The sequence below is a fragment of the Gymnodraco acuticeps genome, unplaced genomic scaffold (assembly GCF_902827175.1).
Source record: "Gymnodraco acuticeps unplaced genomic scaffold, fGymAcu1.1, whole genome shotgun sequence".
In the NCBI taxonomy this organism is placed as follows: Eukaryota; Metazoa; Chordata; class Actinopteri; order Perciformes; family Bathydraconidae; genus Gymnodraco; species Gymnodraco acuticeps.
In genome coordinates, this window is record NW_022989810.1 from 4,647,498 (window position 1) to 4,669,219 (window position 21,722).

Consider the following 21,722-nt stretch of genomic DNA (forward strand, 5'->3'; position numbering starts at 1 on the left):
TGTTCTAAACTCGCACGAAACCCAGTATCCCTCGAGTAAAATACTCTGATTATGTCACGTGATATCTATTATCACGTAAAAAAGTAATGCAATTCGTCCATTTCACCCCAGAACCTACATCTTCTTACACCCTATGAGAGCTGTAATGCAGACCCATCAGGTAAACTAGCCGGGACATCCAGGCAAACTAATCGAACAGTGAGTCATGCAGCTTTTCCCGCAGCAGCAGCAGCAGACCCTGTTGGAGGCGAACCGCCGTTAATTGCTGTCGATCGGGAACAGTAGCTTCACAGCGGGACCTCGTTGGATTAATCTTCTCGCCAAGGACGTGTCTCTGCAAATATGAACATTACAAGCAGCGTGTTGTAGTTCGAGAGTTGTCAGTTAACAAATGCATGAATGCGACATTACAATTCCAAGGGTAGGGATGTCAGGTGAGCAGGGGTACACAGAGCTAGGGAAACACCACAGATGACTGCGGATTCTGCACGGCGGGTCGCTGCCCTGCCTCCTGTGAAAGGAGTGGCTACCTCAACATTACTGGCACACACATGCAATGCGGCCACTTTTATTTGTTTTGGCTGGCGATAACTAGCAGGACACATCCTAACGCTCCGTCACTGATGGCTGTTTGACACGCTTTTTACGCACTGATCCAGCACAGCAGTAAGGTAAGACCATTTCCTAACTGCTATTCGGTGTGTGTGTGTGTGTGTGTGTGTGGTTTTTTGGTGAGCAGTTCAAGAAAACTGCTAGGTTAAAGAGACAGGACTATAGTTCTAGTGTTAACTTGCCTCACATTACATTACATTGCATTTAGCTGACGCTTTTTATCCAAAGCGACTTACAAACGCCTTACTGAGTCATCTCATTATTCTTATCTTTGCACTGTGCGCTTGGGAGCAGTTTGTCGCAGGTGCAGACTAGTAGTGCAGGGGTATGGAGTCCTGAAGGTGCCCAGCAAAGTCATGCATGCATAATTTAATTGCACCATAGCAATATACAGTTTTATACTGTCAACGACATGCCATTAAACACATTGGACAGCTCTTATCACCTAGATTGCTAGTTATAGTTGAGAGCCCACAGACCTACTATAATCATGACATCTCAGAATCTGACATTACAACAAGTATGAGCCAATTAGTAGACTTGCTTTCCCTGTTATCCTGCAGCTAACAGTCATTTATTTCTGTGTCATTATCAGAGGTGGGGACTCGAGTCACATGACTTGAGACTTGCTTGACTAACATTGATAAAAGACTTGACTTGACTTTGACTTGGTATTCATGACTTGAGACTTGAGAGAGAGAGATGCCTCGTTTATTTCCCCTGTGTTATTATCAGAAGTCACTGTAAGCTTTTGAATAATGTAGTTCATCTACTTTTAGTAGTTTGTTTAAATGTTTTAATTATGTTGTTTTTGTTTGTAGAAGTGCATCATTCCTTGATTTATTGTAAAATGAATCTGCACTTTTTGATCTGTTATGATTAAGTGAGTTTTAAATCGTCCTACTTAGTTTATAAGGAAATTATGAAGAGGAACAAATTAAATGATTTGAAAATGATATCTATACAGTAGGTGCTGACGCTGTTGGCGGTTCTAGTGTTAACAGAAATTTAAATTAAATATGTGTAATGGCAAATGCCATATGATTTTCTTACCTGGAATTCTGCCTTTTTGAACAGACTTTTTGATTGAGTCCTAGCTATATTGTCTGCAGTTCTAGGGTTAATATTAATCTAATATGATTGTCATCGGTCTAAATTAGATTTCAAATGATTAACTGGTTGAATCCATTTTCATAACCACTGTATTTTAACTGATTTAAATGCGGAAACTGGGCTTATTCATCAGAATTTCGTATGACTTGACTTGACTTGCTTGACTCTCACCACAGTGACTTGGGACTTGCTTGATACTTGTAGGTCAAGACTTGAGACTTGCTCATGACTTGTACATGTAGGACTTACTCCCACCTCTGGTCATTACTGTGGCCCCTTTTGGCTATGAGAAAATTGCCCCCTGGGCAAAGACCTGCAAAAGCCTACATATCTGCAAGACACATAGACTTTATATTTATTAATCCTCTTTTTCTCGTTGTTTTTTGTCTCCATAACAGGGTTTCCAATTACTCCAAGCACTCAAGCCGTTCTCTTATGGTTTTTCTATTAGGAAGGGTTGTGGATACTTTTTTAGGTAACACCTTAGGCCAAGTTTCAAACTATCTAAGCTGATACTAACATTTGGCGAGGGTCCTGTTGACACAAAAGGTTCAAGCAGTGATGCTGCAGCTAACTGTGCCTGCTATGCTAGTTCTGTATCCAGCCATGAACTGCCCATACAGTATGTCCCTGAGAAGAACCTAGTTACTGTACTGTTTTTTGATGACCTCATGTTTCATGACCCAATGCTAGCTGGACTGCCAATGATTTACAAGTACAGTACAATAGCTGTGTCAACATTAAGTTAGTACAGTAGTACTATCACCCACTGTTTTAGGCTTACAGTATATCTCGCAGTTGGTTTCACTGACAAATCATTGGCTTAAGAAATACTCAAATTATTCAATTCCACTCATGCCTTTTCCAAGTCATTGCTGTTGTAGTGTGAGTGGGGGTACACTAAAGGGAATACGATACTCTTAATTTATAGATATCACCATAACATTTTCCCAGTTGATTACTAACATTAAGGTCATTATTTTTTGTATAAAACGTTTTCTGAAAAAATATGTTTAAAAATGCAGTGAAGTTTTATCTAATGCTAAAGTTTGGCACATTTAAGAGAAATCTACAGAAGTAAAAAAATAAAGTTTAGTAAAATAAATGCCTAGACTGAAAGGAGACATTGTATGGAAGCAAAACAGCGCAATTGTCTTACATTTTCCAGTGAATGAACATAATAATATTATTCTCTGTATTGTCTCATCATGCATGCTGAGAGAAAGTGTTAGTAAGTCATAGGCGGTGCCACCTTAAGAGAGCCTTTCAGGAAACACTCCTACACTTTATTTGGCAGATATACAGACAATGTTAATGAGTGCTGGTAATGACTCATGTAACTCTTCTGTTTTGACTAGCTTTATCAGTGTAGGTTGTACTTTCACAAAACAAGGGTGTGTATATTATCCTGAGCTGTGATAGGCCTGGCATCACCATGCTATATGTTTACACCTTTAATGTTTCTTTGCCATATACACTTGCCTTGATATAAGGCTAAGCACTACATGCAATGTGCTTTGCAAGATATTTGTGGAATACGATGAGTACGATGTCATGTGTCATGAATTGTGATATTTAACAGTGACACTATTATAGTCACTATTTATAGCCTTCAGGTGAATGTTTAACCCGGAAAGCAAAGTTCAGGGTTTGAGCACAAGCCAAAACCACACCATATTTAGTGATTGTCAGTGATGTAAAGTTATAAGCCTTTGTTTGGTCCAGAGCTTATTCTATATTCATTATCTTTTGTGTTGTTTTGTGTGTTCATTCATTGTCTTTCATAATAGTAATTGTGTTTTCACAAAACACACCACATTTAATTCCAAATAAGCAAATCTTGAGATGGAAAGCAGCTAGCTTAGCTTAGGCAAGCAGCTGGAAGTGATATTACCAGCAACTAGCATAACACCCGAATCTGTGGATTAATTGTGTTTGGTTGAGTTGCATTGTGGGTAATGTACATGCCATGTTTTTTGGGTGAATATTTGGAATACAAAAGAATAATTCTCCAGTTCTGCAGTAATCCTTTCTGGGAATGTTTTACTTTTCTCATCTCTCTTCTTATGACCAAAGTCCACGTAAATAAGCCATTGATGTGCAATTTATTTATTTTGCATAGGCGGGTGGAGGTGAAGGTCCATTCAGTGTTGTTATCATATCCATTGAGTGTCACCAGCCGACATCTGCACACCACGGATGATAATTCACAGTACATGGTGTGTCTCGCCCTTGCCTTTTGCATTTTATGGCACCGTAACGCGAATCATTTTGAGTTTTATCTTGTCTTACATTTCAATGGCAGTTAAATATTAGAAGAATTAGGTCATACAGCAGAAAGCCTGAGTCAATGACTGCTTTAGAAAAACCTGCATGTCTGTCTTTTACACCTCAGTACATCAATTAGATCAAAGAGTCAGTTAATGATCACCCTGATAGTTGGCAAGATCATTTCAACTTGTATAGTGTTTACCAAGCTTGTGAGGCCTTTGACAGCTTTTGATGAGTAAAACAGCTGTATATTATATGATAACCAAAAGAAGACCTTCTCCATCTTTTTTCAAAATCTTGTCTTTTAATTTCTCCAAACTTAGGTGATGGCAACCCGTAAAGACAGATGCAGGGATCAAACCCCGGGAGAGGAAAGTCATGGAGAAAGGAGCAGCGTCCCCAGCCCTGGGGACACCCTGCCCTGGAACTTGTCTAAGCACCAGAGGGTCAAACGCTCCAAGTCATCCACAGGGGAAGTCCTGGATCCAGCAGAGAGGGCTGTCATTCGCATTGCAGGTAGGATTTACTATAACAACTGCTGTGTTAATCTTACATTTGCGATACACTGTTTACCCGTACTCAGTGAGACTTGGGGCTTGGTGACATTGGGACTATTCGTAGGGATAAACTATATAGGCCTATAACAAGTGGTATTAGTCACTGTGACGGTGTGACGCCATCGATCGGTTTGTGGACTACGGTTTTTAACTGTGTTGGTCTTAAGCGGTTACTATCTTGGACTTTTGACTGTCAAGTTCTTGGTTATTACCGTAACCCTAAACCAGAAATGATGAGGGCAAAGCTAAGTACAGTCAAATGCACATTTCCCCGCTGCAGGATGAATAAAGGATTTCTGATTGTGAATGCCAAGCTCAACACAAGTTGCAAACAGGGTAATGTATGAACAAAGCCCCCCCTTCTCTCCATTCGCCTTCAAAGATTGGCACTCTCACTTGCTATTGGTCAATGGCGTGATCTATAGCACTCTGCTGTGTTCGGTCACCTGTCCAACAGACTTGTGACTTGAACCTAGAAGAGGTTGGTGAAACCATACTTTTGCATGGCCAGACCTACAGTATCTCCACATTTCACTTGAACCCCGAACTCCATCAAACAAATGCTCTGGGTTGTTTGTATTTCCATAACAAATCATAATCTTCTTTAGCGGCCTAGCCCAGGATGCTGGGACGGTGCTCTTGCAAAAAGGAAATACGCAGATTGTGAAAGTTGAGAGGAATTCCATCTGAAATATGGGGCCGATGTCAGTTTTATATGCACAGTCTACATCCTGTGAATCAGACTATGTGACCATGGTTTTAAGCTAGTCGGGAAATATGAGCAATTGTTTTTTGAAGAAAAAAAAGGGAAACATGTCACTTTACAGGATGTACTGTACCTGCATTTTCTGGACTTAAGTATTGCAAAATTGGTCAAAAGGGACAATGACAAGTCATGAACTTCTTTGCAATGTTTGTCTGACGGTGGTAGGGTTAGAGGATGCCCTTTTCCATTGTTGCCCAACTATACATTTTAAACTGCCTTGACCTATCCAGTTCAACTTTAAATGGGATGTCACTAAGGAGTCATACTGTAAGGAAAAAAGGAAACTATAAAGAAATGTAAGGAATGTGTTTCCCCTGCAGAATGCTAATGGATTTGCCAGCTGAACAGGATATACACTTAATAGATTAAAGCAAGGGCAGTGGCAAGAGGTGTTGGTTTTCCAAGTGTGAGGTGTGGTTCCTTTCTCCTCAAACAATAAGCTGGGATCCTGTCCAATTCATCTGTAGGGATGCTCGAAACACATTATGTATTTACTCTGTGGGTAAGCAGTGTCATTTCTGTGATGCACTGCGAGCTTGAGGCCAAGTGTTAGATACACTTACACAGTTCATCGACAGTGAATACTTCATGCAAAACTGACTGCAGCACTCGATCAAAGGCAATATAAATGCCAAGTTATAATCATTCTTCATTATATCTAATTATCTACAACCCTCTATAACATGACGTTTCAGTAATACAATACTTCAGTAGCCATTTGATTTCTGAACTCACCCCTGAGTGATATTACTGTTAGGATGGCGTCAATGATTATAACTGTCTGTGTAATGAACAATACCTCATCACATTGCAATGCATTGCCTCTAACACAGTATAGGTACACTTGTATCCTCAAACAAACTGGATTGTCACAGATATAATACTATAAGTATTGGCAGATATGCAAGAAGAAATTGAAATAGTATTTGTTAGATTTTATATGATTTCCAAATGGTGTAGCCATTACTGACTAAACAGTCAGTGTAGAAAGGGTGACATAATCAAGAGTTCATCAGTTACTGAGACAAACAGTAAAAAATGCCTTAAAACATATGTGTATTTCTATGATGTTTTGGTATTGTAGTGCAGAAATTAGATGTACTGTACAGTACTCCCCCTTTATTTGTAACGTGCAAATGTTCAATGTGCCAATTTAAGGACAATAAGTCTTTGATGGAGTTTGTTTTGGAATGCTCTGGGCTTACAGGAAGTTTGGATACCTTCAGCACCTACAGTACAATAGGCCTGCATCCACATCCTGTACTGCTCTTCCTCTATCCATCAGAAGGCCAAGTCAGGCTGTGTCAGCACCCGTGGGCGAGGCTGAGCTTTTGTTGTGGACTGCTGACTGAGTGTTCCTGACTGTATATAGATGAGCATGTGCTAGACCAGTATCAGAAGGCTGTGTTTCTTTGTTCTAGCTGCCATCTTGCAAAGTCAAGGTGCACATTACATCAATAGTGACCTATTTCACAGATAGTTACCATACCAAGGAGGTTACATTTTTGTTCCCGTTTGTTTGTCAATGGGATTATTGAAATACTGTTTTTCATGGAACTTGGTGGAAGTGTGTAGCATGGACCACTAAATTACCCATTATAGTTTCAAGGGATTCGGGGAAAAACACAAATTATTCTTCACTTCCAACATTGCAACATAGGTCATTTTGTAGGGCATTGATAGAGGTCTTGGCTCTATGGAGTATGAAACAACTCCTAATAATGGCTCCAGATATTAGGGTTAAGGCTTGACACTTTGGGAAAAACTCTCTATTGCCTGAAGTTAGATAAGAACATACCACTCTCATTTCGCCCGTACTATATAAAGCTAAAGCCTGCAGATGGTTAGCTTAGCATAAAGACTAGATACAGGGTTTTACAGAGATTGAGAGTTTGTTGAGACCTGGTCCAACAATTGATGACATACCATTAGATCTTAATCTGTTGCAGGGAAATTAGGAAGTGGTAAATAAGAATTTGGAGACTCTATTTCAGTTGACGTGAAGGCTTGATAAGCCCATCACATTTAACCATAAAAGTCTGTTTCATGAAACACTTAATACTCCACTGATGCACTCCACATATTTTAAAAACTATTGTTTATTAACTGTTTGAATTGGGGTTACCGTACAATTATTGTTACAAATCTTCACTCTGGCTTTTGGTGCCACCAAAACACAATGGAAGTCAATGGATGTTCTCGACATTGATTCAAACTATCAGATGTTGAAAATAAACATATACACTATGAGAACTTGATTATATTTTTGCCCTAGTTAGCATATTGTATGTTTTAAATAGTCTATTCGGATCCCACATATGGATCTTCATATGTTGTGTTGTGCAAAATGTTACTTCTACATCTCCAAGGATATGTAAATAATTGGACAGCCTTCTGGGGAAAACCTGGTCTGATTAAGAGAGACGGCATTCATCCTACTTTGGAAGGTGCAAATCTCATTTCGGCAAACATTTCAGGGCTTTGTGGACTTAATCCATGACAAACTGGAGTTGAGACCAGGAGTCGCAGTCTTACACGCTTCTCTGCGCTCTCTCCTAGGCAGTCATCCATAGGAATCCCGAACCCAATAAAATACCCAATATTAGCGGTGTGTGTGTCTGCCCAAGGACAAGTTAAGGTAAAACCTAATAGAGGTGTCATACATAATAACCTAATAAAAGTAAATGTAACAACTACTACAGTGCAACAAAACAGGAATATTAAATGTGGTCTCTTAAACATAAGATCTCTAGCATCTAAAGCAATATTGGTAAATGATTTAATATCAGATTATAATATTGATATATGCTGTCTCACTGAAACTTGGTTGAGACATGAAGAATATGTCAGCATAAATGAGGCCACTCCACCCAGCCATATCAATACTCATATTGCACGGGCCGAGGAGGTGGAGTTGCAGCCATCTTTGACTCAAGTTTACTTATCAATACTAAACCAAAATTAAATTATACCTCCTTTGAAAGTCTTGTTTTTAGTCTTACGCATCCGACCTGGAAAACTTTGCAGCCAATCTTATTTGTTACAGTGTACCGTGCACCAGGTCCTTATTCAGAATTCTTATCAGAATTCTCTGAGTTTTTATCAACTTTGGTTCTTAAAACAGATAAAGTAATTATCGTAGGTGACTTTAATATTCATGTTGACGATGATAAAAATAGCCTTACTGTTGCATTTAACTCTATATTAGATTCTGTTGGTTTTTGTCAGAGTGTAAATAAACCAACCCACTGCTATAATCACACTCTCGACCTTGTTCTGACTTATGGTATTGAAATTGAGCAACTATTAGTCGAACCGCATAATCCTGCTTTATCCGACCATTTCTTAGTAACTTTTGAAGTACTGTTACGAGACTACAAAGCATTAGTCAAAAGCTCCTGCAGCAGAAACCTATCTGTTAGTGCTATAGCCAAATTTAAGGAAGAGATTCCACCAATACTTAACTCGATAGCATGTCTGCATGTAAGGGAGGAAACTTATACAAAATGTACACCACCCCAAATTGATCATGTTGTTGATAGTGCTACAGATGCGCTGCGAATAAAATTAGACTCTGTTGCTCCTTTGAAAAAGAAGAAAATAAAACAACATAGATTAGCTCCATGGCATAATGCCCAAACCCGCAAAATAAAGCAAAAGTCGAGACAACTTGAAAGGATATGGCGTTCCACTAAACTTGAAGAATCTCGTTTAATTTGGCATATTACTCTCAATGAATATAAGAAAGCACTGCGTAAAGCGAGAGCAGCCTACTACTCTTCATTAATAGATGAGAATAAGAATAATGCAAGATTTCTTTTCAGCACTGTAGCCAGGCTGACAGAGAGCCACAGCTCGATTGAGCCTTCTATTCCCATAGCACTCAGTAGTAATGATTTTATGTGCTTTTTTAATGATAAAATTGTTACTCTTAGAAACAAAATTAATGACCTCTTGCCTTTGACCAGTATAGTGTTATCAACAGCTCCCGGAAACGTAAGTTCTAATATTACACTAGATAGTAAACTAGAATGCTTTTCAGCCATAAACCTTGAACAATTAAATTCAATGATTCTCTCTTCTAAACCATCAACATGTATGTTAGACCCAATTCCAACTAAGCTGTTGAAGGAAGTTTTTCCATTAATTAGCACTTATTTATTAAATATTATGAATATGTCTTTATTATCAGGCTATGTTCCACAATCATTCAAAGTAGCAGTGATAAAACAGCTTCTTAAAAAGCACAACCTCGATCCAGAGGTTTTAGCCAATTATAGACCTATTTCCAATCTTCCGTTCCTCTCAAAAATTCTTGAGAAAGCGGTCGCAAAACAGCTGTGTGATTACTTAAAAAACAATGATTTATTTGAAGATTTTCAGTCTGGCTTTAGAACACATCATAGCACAGAGACAGCTCTGGTTAAAGTCACAAATGACATTCTAATAGCCTCTGACAAGGGACGTGTCTCTATTCTTGTTTTGCTCGATCTCAGTGCTGCATTTGATACTATCGACCATGATATCCTATTGCAAAGACTAGAGCACTTAGTTGGCATACAGGGAACTGCTTTAGACTGGTTTAGGTCCTATCTATCTGAGCGCTCTCAGTTTGTACGTGTCAATGATGAATCTTCCACGCAAACCAAAGTTAGCCATGGAGTGCCACAGGGCTCAGTGCTCGGACCTATTTTGTTCACATTATATATGCTTCCGTTAGGCAATATTATAAGGAATCATTCTGTACATTTTCATTGTTATGCGGATGATACTCAACTATATTTATCAATCAAGCCTGATGAAATTAATCATCTAAATAAAATTCAAGACTGCCTTAAGGACTTAAAAACGTGGATGACCTTAAACTTTTTGATGTTAAACACGACCAAAACTGAAGTTATTGTACTTGGCCCGAAGAATCTACGAAACAAATTATCTAAGGATATATTAACCATGGATGGCATTAATTTGGCCTCCAGTGAGACTGTAAGGAATCTTGGTGTTATATTTGATCAGGATTTATCCTTTAACGCCCACATAAAATCAATTTCAAGGACCGCCTACTTCCATCTACGTAACATTGCAAAAATCAGGCATATCTTGCCTCAAAACGATGCAGAGAAACTAGTCCATGCATTTGTTACTTCAAGGCTGGATTATTGTAACTCTTTATTATCAGGGTGTACCAAGAAGTCAGTCAAGTCGCTTCAGCTGATTCAAAATGCTGCAGCTCGTGGACTAACCAGAGTTAGGAAAAGGGACCACATTACTCCTGTTCTGGCTGCCTTACACTGGCTCCCTATAGAACACAGGATAGAATTTAAAATTCTTCTTCTCGCCTACAAAGCCCTTAATGGGCAGGCGCCATCTTACCTTAAAGAACTCATTATACTCTACTGTCCTACTAGGGCATTGCGTTCCAAGAATGCAGGGTTGTTGGTTGTTCCTAGAGTCTCTAAAAGTACAATGGGAGCCAGAGCCTTTTCTTATCAAGCTCCACATTTGTGGAATCAGCTTCCAGTTTGTGTTCGGGCGGCAGACACCCTATCCGTTTTTAAGAGTGCGCTTAAGACCTTCCTTTTTGATAAAGCTTATAGTTAGGGCTGATTAGATTCAGCCCCTAGTTTTGCTGATATAGGCTTAGTTTGTCGGGGGACATCTTACTTCTTCCTTCTCTCTGTCTATACCTGTGTACTCTCATGTTCCGATTAACCCAGCTTCCCCAAATGTCTTTCTTTTTGGTGTCTGTATACGCCGGGATCCGGAGTCATGGATGATCCTGCGCTCCTCTGTCCTGGATCTTGAGTCGTGGCTGTGGTCCTGGATCATAGGTCCTGGATGGATATCCTCGTGGATTCATCTTCCTATTATACACACATGCATTTCCAAACATTTGGACTACCTATGTTGCAAATTTATTATCTTTTCAATTTACACACGGCATCTATTGCACGTCTGTCCGTCCTGGGAGAGGGATCCCTCCTCTGTTGCTCTCCCTGAGGTTTCTCCCATTTTTCCCTTTAAACTGTGGGTTTTCTTCGGAAGTTTTTCCTTGTACGATGTGAGGGTCTAAGGACAGAGGGTGTCGTATTGTCATACTGATATTTTGTACAAACTGTAAAGTCCACTGAGACAAATGTAACATTTGTGATATTGGGCTATATAAATAAACATTGATTGATTGATATGGGAATTTATGATGACCAGGCAGCATGTCAATCCATTTTGTGTTAACCTTTTATTATTTGTATGGAGAACAATACAACTAGTTTGACTCGTGAAATGCAATATATATATATATTGTTAAAGTAATTTTAGATAGCCCAAAACATAAAAGCTGCCATCATGTAATATGCAGTATAGTGATTGTGAAACTGTTAGCATCTAGTACAGCTACTGCAGGTATAGCATTTTTTTGCAGTTGACAGTATTGTAATCAGTGTAGTCAGCATTAGTTGTAACATTTTCAAAGGCTGTTGTAAAGGATATGTTAAATCTAAAGCTATACCTTTTTGGTTAATAGTGGTTTTAATTTAATAGTTGGTTTACACTTATTTTATTTCATAAACATTGATTTCCCTAGCTGTCATTGTGGGATGGCCTTGAGAATCTAAGCTGTACTTAAACTCCCAGCATCGCTGCAAAAATACTCCTCAATTATTCATCATGAGGAGGCTATGATCAGACACTGAGAACCACCACACAGAGACTCTCTCTCACACACACATTCTGATCTAGGCGGTAGAGATTTACTGTGGAAATGATCAGTGGAGATGCACACAGCCTAAAGTATCTCAGCAGCATGATGTAGCTCGTACATTACAGGCTGTAGGGGAAATTATGTTATTCACCCACTCACTGTTCCTCATGTTTTCAGTACATGCTGTGTCAGGAGCAGAGAGAAGATGACGCTTTGAAGGTATTAATCTTCTTCCAGTGGTTGTGCAGTTACTTCATAGATTATTACTAAGACTCTTGACCTCGTAACAATTTTATATTAGAGCTATCAAACACATTTAACGGAAGCATTTGAGCTGAATAGTTTGGCATTTTATCATATTATTCTTTGAAGTTTTGGTCTGATGATCTTATTCGAGCATTTTTATTGTATTTTGAATCATATTCATCAGGTATATTTGGATATGGGGTAAAAAATGTACAAATAAATATCACCATGAATCTTCCTCAGGGATTTACCTACATTAAGATATTCTTTCTTTTGTACAACACATTAAATGGAATATACGGTGGCCCTGAAGTGCAAGTCAAAACAACATTTCACAAAACACTTCAACATTTCATAAAACACAACGACATTTCAAAAAACACTACAGCATCTCATAAAACGCTACAGCATTTCATAAAACGCTACAGCATCTCACAAAACGATACAGCATTTCACAAAACACCACAGCATTTCACATGTTTAATATTGTATCACTTCTTAAATCGGGAAATTCTGCCCACAGCCCAAAAAAAAGTGTACCTGGATTTTGGAATAGATAAGTGATAGATGAACCAACTCTATTGTAAAAACATTCAGAATCTAGATAGGAATTCATCTGGAAAGTTTGCTACTGAAGTAATGATTTTGGGCAGAATGAGAAAAAACAGTCCAAAGGTTTTGTAGGATCATTATTTTTTACTAATGATGCCACCATTGAACTTCCCCTGTTTATGACTTATATAAAAACCTGTATGTTTTGCTTCAAAATGCAAATTAGGTGCAGTCTTAAGCTTACTTTTGGATATTGTAGTAGTAGAAAATATACATCAGCAAATAAACACCATGTATATTTTGGACGTTTTCTTTCCACTTCTAAAAGAAATTAGGTGCACGAAAAAAACAATGTTTTTGGCCCCCATCTATTCGGAAATCTATGCAGTTGAACCACAATTGATGATTATTTTGTCACCTTACCATAGATGAATCTCTATACTGTTAAGTGGACAGACACTGCTATAAGTCCAGCTTCAGACGGCAATAAACTGCTTTCCCACTAGATGGCACTTTCTCTTAAAGCTGCCGGATCCCTCCAAGTGTTCATCCTGAAGAGTCATCACAGCTTCTGGAAAATCTGTCTAATTTCCCACAGCCGTCTCAAATAGCATAGGGTATTCCTTGTGCTTTGCCCTATTTCAATGGACAAAAAAGTGTTATGCTCATTGAAAGACCAGCAGACAGAATTGCTTTTTCCCTCAATTTTTACAGATTTGACCTTTATGCCTTTCCCCATTACATGCTGCATCAGGGAAGGAATGTTAAACCTCACCATCAGTTTGAAATTCAGTAAATGAGCCGTAACGGAATGAGCCAGACAAAAGAAAGGAAAAGCATACAATCACTTGTCACGACTGTCCATTGGCATCTTGTGTTGATATCCAGAAGGGGGAGCCAGGCCTGTTTCTATGCGTTTCCTTGTGTTATTTGACTGGTATTACAGCAACATTGCAACATTATGCATTATGTTAGAGCAGTATCCTGTCAGCCTCAGCATTGACTAACTGACAGTGAAGTGCTTCAGGCCTCCAGACTGGTTATGATCCTTATGTGTTTGATTACGTCTTTTCATTGCTCCAACCCTTTTTAACAACAATACAAATCACCATAGTGGTTCTGGACTTCATGCAGAAATACCACCCTTTTAATAGACTGCTTGGCAAAAGGCACAATTCCCAAGTATTTAAAATGGTTTCATAATTGACTGTCAAAAAATATCATGCATTCATTTTTATTTAAAATACTTTTTAACAGGGGATTTTCTTTAGAAAACTCAAAGGAAATAATAATAACACAAATGTAAAAAAAAAAGAAGAATAAATTATATATAATGATAATAATTATAATTTATGGTGTTTATTTTTGCGCTTTTCCAAGTGCTCAAAGCGCTTTACATTACATTATATTACATATATTAGACATAATATATTGAATACTGTGGACAATACCCACAGGAGCAATTTTGGGTGAAGCGTCTTCCCCAAGGAGACAACGACATGCTGACTAAATTAGGGGTCAAGATGGGATTGAACCTTTGTTCCCCCTACTCCCCTGATCTTCACCTCCACTGCGCCACAGCTGTCCCAATATATGAAATGTATATATTACAAATAATGAATTAAAATAGCTAAGAGTCAGTTGGGGCATTTCTGGAGGGACTAAAGTGCACGGCTGTATGGGAAATAAAATACAAATATGTAATAATACCTTAATTGAAAAAATAATAAAATAATATTATACAATTTATAGTCAAATAACATGTATAATAAACATTTTATTATGAATTACATTTTATAATACTCTCCTTTATAATGCTCTTAATCATTGATTAACGTCTGCTTTTCACAATGGCTTGGATCCAGTTTATGTTAAAATACATCTAGTTAATAGCAAGGACAGAGTTACTAGAAAATACAAGGTAGTAAATAATTACATAGAGTTACATTACATTTACATTACATACAAATACATTCCCTTGACTTTCGGACCTAACTCCTCTGACAAAACAATTTCCATTCCATCTCAATGCTAGTGTGTGTTGCACAAGGTTGTTGTGTTTCCCCCACAGCTTTTTCTAACAGTGGTGAGCTGTGCTTCAGTAATCCCCATGACACTCGAGTATAAATGTGCTGTGATTTGTGAAGACTTTGTATCTCATTCTTATTCTCAGAACGTTGTGAAAAAAATATTAATACTGTTAATGATGTGTCTTGCTTGTTTTGTGAGTCAGCCCCACTGGAATATCAAACAGAAGAAACACATCTGGAAATAAACAGAGAGACGTACTGTTTACTGTCCAGCTGCGTACTGTAGCTCCTGAACCACTGGTTATTGCAATAAATGGTCTGAATGTTGTGTAATAGTCCTGTTTATTAAAAAGGTGGTATACAGTATTGATCAGATCAATAGTAGATTCCTATTTACATATAAATAGTAATTCATTTGTTATCTCCCTAAAAGGCATGTACAACACTGTAGTTAGAACATATGTTATATGCGTAGGGAATTTTGTGCTGAATTGTAACCCTATTTTGAGGTGGGTCTTGCCTCCTTTCCTCTTAGCTCCTGACCTCTTTTCATCTCTATTTCCACACTTTTCTGTTTTACCTGCACTATCAGTTGGCCTGTTATGAGCAAGATTCTAGCAAGCTTAAAACCAAGCAGATTGGGGCAAACAGAAGCTGTGAGTTTATACTGAGTTTATACCGTATGGTCTCCCAATCAGTTACACTGACTAGCAAACAGTATAAACTCAAAGTGGTTGTTTCAGGTTGACTTAACCGTGTTCCCCACAAATACAACGATAATGACAGAAGGAGTCATTCTTGGAGGAAGTAGGTGGAGATAATATTGTTGTCGCTAATGTTAGCTATTAGCTGAAGTAGTAGTAGTGGTACTTTTGCCAAATTATAATTTAGTTTAGCTAATCAAATTATACCAGAAAACATGGTCTAGTGGTCGTGTCTACCCACACGATCTAGGCCAAACTCTACAGCCAATAATAAACCATGAATTGTATATGATGTTTGCAACTGACGTTTTATCCTGGTTCATCTTTTAAAATATGCCATATTCTCAGTTGATGTAAGTCTTTGCTGACCTTATTATAATAGGTAGGTAGCGAGATCACAATGTCGCCAACATCGCTTTCTTTCGACCAATTACAACCGACTGAACAACCCTAGACATTGCCACCGGTTAGCAGTTGTATGCCTCTCCCGAAACACTTGTGACTTATCAAATCCACAAAGGGTTAACACCGATGTAGTTTACAGTATAACAGGTACAAGAAAAGAAACATACAGCCCCTGTAAAGTAAAATTATCCCAATTATCTGCATGATCCTTATGTCAAGGTTAATACAATGTTAGCCCATTAGCTTTGTCATGTTTCATTTATCCCATGGGACCATTCACACGCAGCATATGACACGAAATACTACTGTAGTACACATGAGACAAAAGGGCACATGCCTACATGTTACAGGGTTCACACAGTCGGACATGCACTCACACATCAGATCTTTTAATGTGGAAAGTTTGCGCGAGCAAGCTAAAGAATTCTAGCAAGTCTCGAGCCCCTGCGTGCACCTGTTGAGTATTGTTGAAAGAGATCTGGTGAACAAACCTGAGGCTTCACACACACGAACACACACACGCTAACACATACTCTACTTCACATCACAAGATCACCAGCCCTTTAAAGTGGAGGCTTAACTAAATAAACAGATGTCCGTAGCCACATTTGGAAACTCTATTTCAGAGTGGACACCAAGCTAGAATTATCTAGGAAGTTCTCGGCAGGAAATATAAGTATATCCTAAGTGTCACCACTATGTGTGTCAAGGAGATTTAGTGTCAGTGTGTGTGTTAATAGAGAGTGAGGTGCTAAACCTTTCGTTTTTATTAGGCAGCAGTTAAGGACTGATGTCATTTGGACACCAGGAAGTGTGAGTATGTCCTCATTTGAATACGTAATGATGACACATCTCAGTATGTACTCAATGTAGACATTACACGTCATCATGTTCTGGTTACAGTATATGACAGAATGGTACTACTGGCTTCTCTTTATAGTTATGTGTAGTTTTATCCATCAGAAGGCAGTGATGTCACTTTCATGTGGTGCCTCTCTCTATTTCAATAGATGAATACACATTTAGCTTGATTTTTTTAATGGTGCCTATTTTCCACCCACTCTTTTTAATATGCTGGGAAGTCCCAGTTGTTCATTGTGGACATGCACTGTGTCTACATCATTTATCATTTATATTATAATATGCTCTTAAATACTTCTTAGTATCCATTTTCAAATATTAGCTTTGTTTGGACACTGACTGCTGTTTCTTTATATAATAATTATACAAAAACAATAACATTTATATGGGCAAGGTAGCTTATTTAGCATTAGCATTACATGTGAGGCATTGTGGCTGCTGGAGTGAAGGGAGTGGCTCGGCCGGAGGCCAGACAGCTGATCGGAATCAGGTGATCAGTGACTGAATAAAAGCATGTGGTAACATGGTTCTGGTCTGTCTTGCAGTAGGCGGGATCCTGGAAGGGCGCCAAAGGACCTGTGAAGGTTCCCACACGGGCAATGTTTTGCAACCCGTGTTGTTTACTTGGTTTCGGTGCTAATAAACGCCTGTGTTCAACCCAAAAACTGCTCTTTCCGTCCCTCTTTGAACCCTGTGTGAGCGGAGAGGCTCACAGGCATACATCTCACAATGAAGTTAGAATTCACACTGAATGTGGCCATAACTCAATTGTATATTTTTTACGTATGGCCCTTTTCATCTTCAGTACTAAATAACTGCCATATTATTGTAATTCCATCGCAATATAGTAACGCGAGGAAAATATTGAACAAATAATATTTCAACCTGAAATTGTGTCTGTTCTTTTCTATTAAGAAAACATGCTGGATTGCGTTCCTAACTGTGTCTCTGCTTGTTACATTTCCTGTTGTAGTGATTGTAGAGATATAGACACACACACTCTCACTTCTGCAGCAGCAGCGCAGAGTTTGGACGAGTGGACTTATCGCGTTTCCTCTCAGGAAAGAGTCCTGGCTGATGTCAGTTTCGGCCTTGGCCAGAGAACTGTCTGATTTTCCTTTTCCTACATCAGATCTCCACTTTTGTTCTACAGCAGACTCCTATGCAAACTAGCATGGAAATTGTGCAGGGTGAAAAAGTCTTTACTTTTCTCATCATTTTTATGAGGCGGCTGTTTTTAGATTCCAACATGGTGTAGCTAAGCCATCTTCCATAACAGTGTATGATTGTTGACACAATCCTGTCTCATACATCACTGTTATTCATTATTTGTATTGTCACAAATTAGATTTTAAATTAATTAAAGCACCCTGCATGTTAGTCATGTAACAGTCAAGCAGCTAAATGTAATTAAAATGACCGATGAAGGCTCGCTGTGTAGCGGATAGGAATTTGGTTTATTTACCCATAATTGATGTTGTCTGGACTGTCATCAGCTTGGGTGGTCAGGGCATGTGTTGAATATTCAGTGGTTACCCCAACAGTTAATGTTCTCACTGGATGTCAAGGGCATATCAGCACTTTGAATTTATTAATCGCGCTGCAGGCATAAACTTTCTCTGTGGATGGCCTTAAACACAGCAGTTAAACCAGCTGGAGTGTGTCCCTGCGGAACAGGGTGGACATCTTGTTATGAGATAAGCAACTGGCTGCTTTGTTTTCAAATGTGCTCAACAGAAGGCATTATAGAACAATAACCCATAAAGCCGTAGTGTGTTGGATTTGCTAAGGAATGACTGTATTTTAACGTAATTTAATTGCACTTATGAAGGTTCTGAAGCAACCATGGTGATTGTGATGGCCACAGCCACACAGTCAATCTCAATCTTTATTTATTTATATAGCACATTTAAAACAACCTTCAGTTGACCAAAGTGCTGTACAGGCAGTAACTACAATATTAAATAACACAATGGGAGAATTAAAAACATAATAAAAAGCACAATAACTAGAAACATATAACAAATAAATAAATAAATAAAAAACACATACAAATATAAAAATGTAATGTTCAACTAGTATTAAAAGCCAGTGTTAAAAGCCAGTGCAAAGAGGTGACCAACTACACTGCATCTTCATCTTCAGTAGTTTTGCTCCAGTGCAGCTACAATAAAACTTGCCAATTAACACCACACATTTGCTCTAAATGTTACCATGTCCATTGGGGGAGGTTACTTCCTGGTTCAGCAAAGGGTGTGGCCGAGCGCTGAGGATTCATAAATACTGCAAGGAGCCAATTGGGACAGATTGGGACAAACCACCTGCTTCCATGTCAAAGGGGGGATTTGGGTTTTGTCAGTGTCCTTTGTGTATGATGTGACTATTAATCATCCCTTGGGTTCAACTTGGTTTGGCCAAGCCACTATATAGGTTCCTTGGTTTTTCATTGTAGCAGGTCAGTTTTGTTGAGTTAACACCCGTTATGTTTCTTTGAGGTATTTTCTGTTGACCTCTTTTATAGGCCTTGTTATTATATGATGTTTTGTGGATTTTTGGGTAAATAAAAACCCTAGTTTATTTAAACCACTCCTGTGTCCTGTTATCTTACTGCTTGGTCTCTGACAGTGATATTGGTTTGACAGAAACAATGTGGTGTTGCCTAAAGGGCATTTACACTCATTACAGCATACCACAACCTCTGTCCTCTGTCCTTAGTACAACCCTAAGGATAGCTAATACTCAGGTTTCTCATAGACACTACACACAGCTAGAGTGCAAAATCAACTAATTGCCACAATGTCATGTTGGCTTTTACGTAAATTGATATTTTCGCTTGTTAGACATAAAGTAAATTGCTGGAAACTCGTTAAATTAAAGTTTAGATCTTTAATTGTCTCTAGATCTACATTTTGACATGATAGCTCATCTTAAATGTCCACCGAATCATAAGCAACATTTCAATATGCATTTGTAGAGCTGTACAGGAACTGAGGAATGAATGGTCATAATCCGTTTATGGGCAGCATAGCACCATCTGAGAAGTAGTGGGCATGCACTTTCAAAAAGTACTTGTTCGGTGATCAGATGAAGCACCTGTCAATCAAACTCTAGCCTAAGCTAGTCGGGAGAAGAGCCAAAAAACATTTTTAAACAAAAAAGCCTGCTGTTCTTTACCCTTCTTTAATGAGTAAATACACTCCAGTTCCTAACTACTATCTCAGCATCGAAGCTAACCTCTCACCAGTATATTTTTAATTCCAGTTGCATCTCCGCAAGATCTCATCAGAGTCTAGCTTCTATGAAAGATTACAAATACAGAAGTTCCCAAACAAGTAATGATGGCTTGACAAACAAGTTTCCTTATGTATAATAAATGCCCGCCAACAGTACACAAGTTAAGAGATCAAAAGCCAACCCATTCTGGGAAAGAGTAACTTTAACATGTACTTTAGGTATCAGATGCACCACATATGGCATATTACACAGTTTTATTAGTGCAAAATCTAATGGAAATGACTACTGTTCTGGCAACATTTTAGTCACAAGATATTGTGGCGATACAGGATTGGAGAAGTTTTATTTATATGCCTCTCAATATTCATACCTTCCCGAAAGTTGGCAAACTGATCAGCAAATAATTGATCTTGAGCGTCTGCAATGCTTGTAATGGCTATTTCCATTAGTGATGCTTAAATGCAGTCATTGAACTTGATTAAATACTTTTATATACAAATGTATATTTAAATAGATGTGCAAGACATTTCCATATTGGTTATTTACCAGAGTTACACACAGGAGAATATAATCTGTAATGTTCGTCTGACAGTAAAAGAAGGGTATCTGTGCTTTAGAAGTCTACTACAATCCGCGTCCCATCCATCACAGTCTAATTCAGTTGTAGTGTTTCCAGAGAGCATTGATGCGGCCTCTTTGCTCTCCGTGCTGCTGTGTTTGTGCTTGGCAAGCAGCGAGGGCTGTGAGTGTGGTGCTGTCTGCTGTTCCTGTCTGTGTGTCTTTAAGAGGAGGGGCCTGACATTTATATTAGTATTTCTGAGCAAGGCTATGGAGGGGAGGAGAGGGGGACGGGGACGTTGGTCTGTTGAATGAAGTTGGTTCACTCACAGCTGAGCGAGAGCAGACAGAGGACAGCGCAGGCTGCCTCACACACATCCAAAAACTGCACCGAATCAAAGAGCTGACCTAGAAGGAAGAGGAAGAAGAAGCTGTGAGGAGGAAGAGGAGGAGGAGAAGAAGAGCCCAAGCATGGCAATGTACTACGAACCTGCCTTCCTGCCTCCGAACGCCGAGGAGCAGGACTTCATCCAGGCGTATGAGAACGTCAGAGAGAAGTATAAAGGTGAGGAACAGCTCTGTGATGACATGGTGATGGAAGAGGTGTCTTTGCAAGTCTTTAAGGGGTAGAGTTTCATTCATGTGTCTTTTTTTTATGCTGTTATTGACTCTGCACAGGTGCAAACACGTGACTGTTTGCATACCTTGATCTTGCCGGCTGCTGTGTGTTAGAGCCGTGCGCACTGCATCTCTTGACTGCCGAGTGTTTTATTGATCGAGCACATGTTCGATGTCACTCTTCCACGCTGCGCCCCTCAATGTGTGTTTCGAGAGTCCGTCGGATTTACAGGAGTGCCTCACTTTGATATGTGACCGTAGCAACAAACTGACCTATGACCTCGGCGAGACTAAGAGTTTAAGTCTTAGCGCTCTGCCTGATTGTTACCCTGTATCCAATCACAACATTACGTTAACAGGTGCTGCAGAGCAACAGGGACATTCATTTCAGTCAGACAACTCACGTGTTCCTTTAACATGTTTATTAGAAGCAGCATATAGTTGAGTTTGGCGACTAGGCTCGGGCATCATCACTCTATAGATATACATAGCACG

At 38.9% G+C, this 21,722-nt stretch overlaps 1 protein-coding gene across 4 annotated transcripts in view; it reads left to right on the top strand.

The window, feature by feature from the left end:
- The first annotated feature begins 279 nt into the window (after positions 1-279).
- LOC117554912 (plectin-like) overlaps positions 280-21,722 on the top strand; it is a 157,439-nt gene continuing 135,996 nt past the window's right edge. For 2 of the 4 annotated variants that reach the window (XM_034229590.1, XM_034229608.1), the window contains exon 1: positions 20,971-21,174. In XM_034229590.1, the coding sequence (XP_034085481.1) occupies positions 21,081-21,174 (94 nt within the window). In that variant the 5' untranslated portion in view covers positions 20,971-21,080. Of the gene's footprint in view, positions 672-4,319; positions 4,513-20,958; positions 21,175-21,722 lie in introns of those variants that run through there. The other 2 variants (XM_034229554.1, XM_034229615.1) reach the window with 2 other exon arrangements.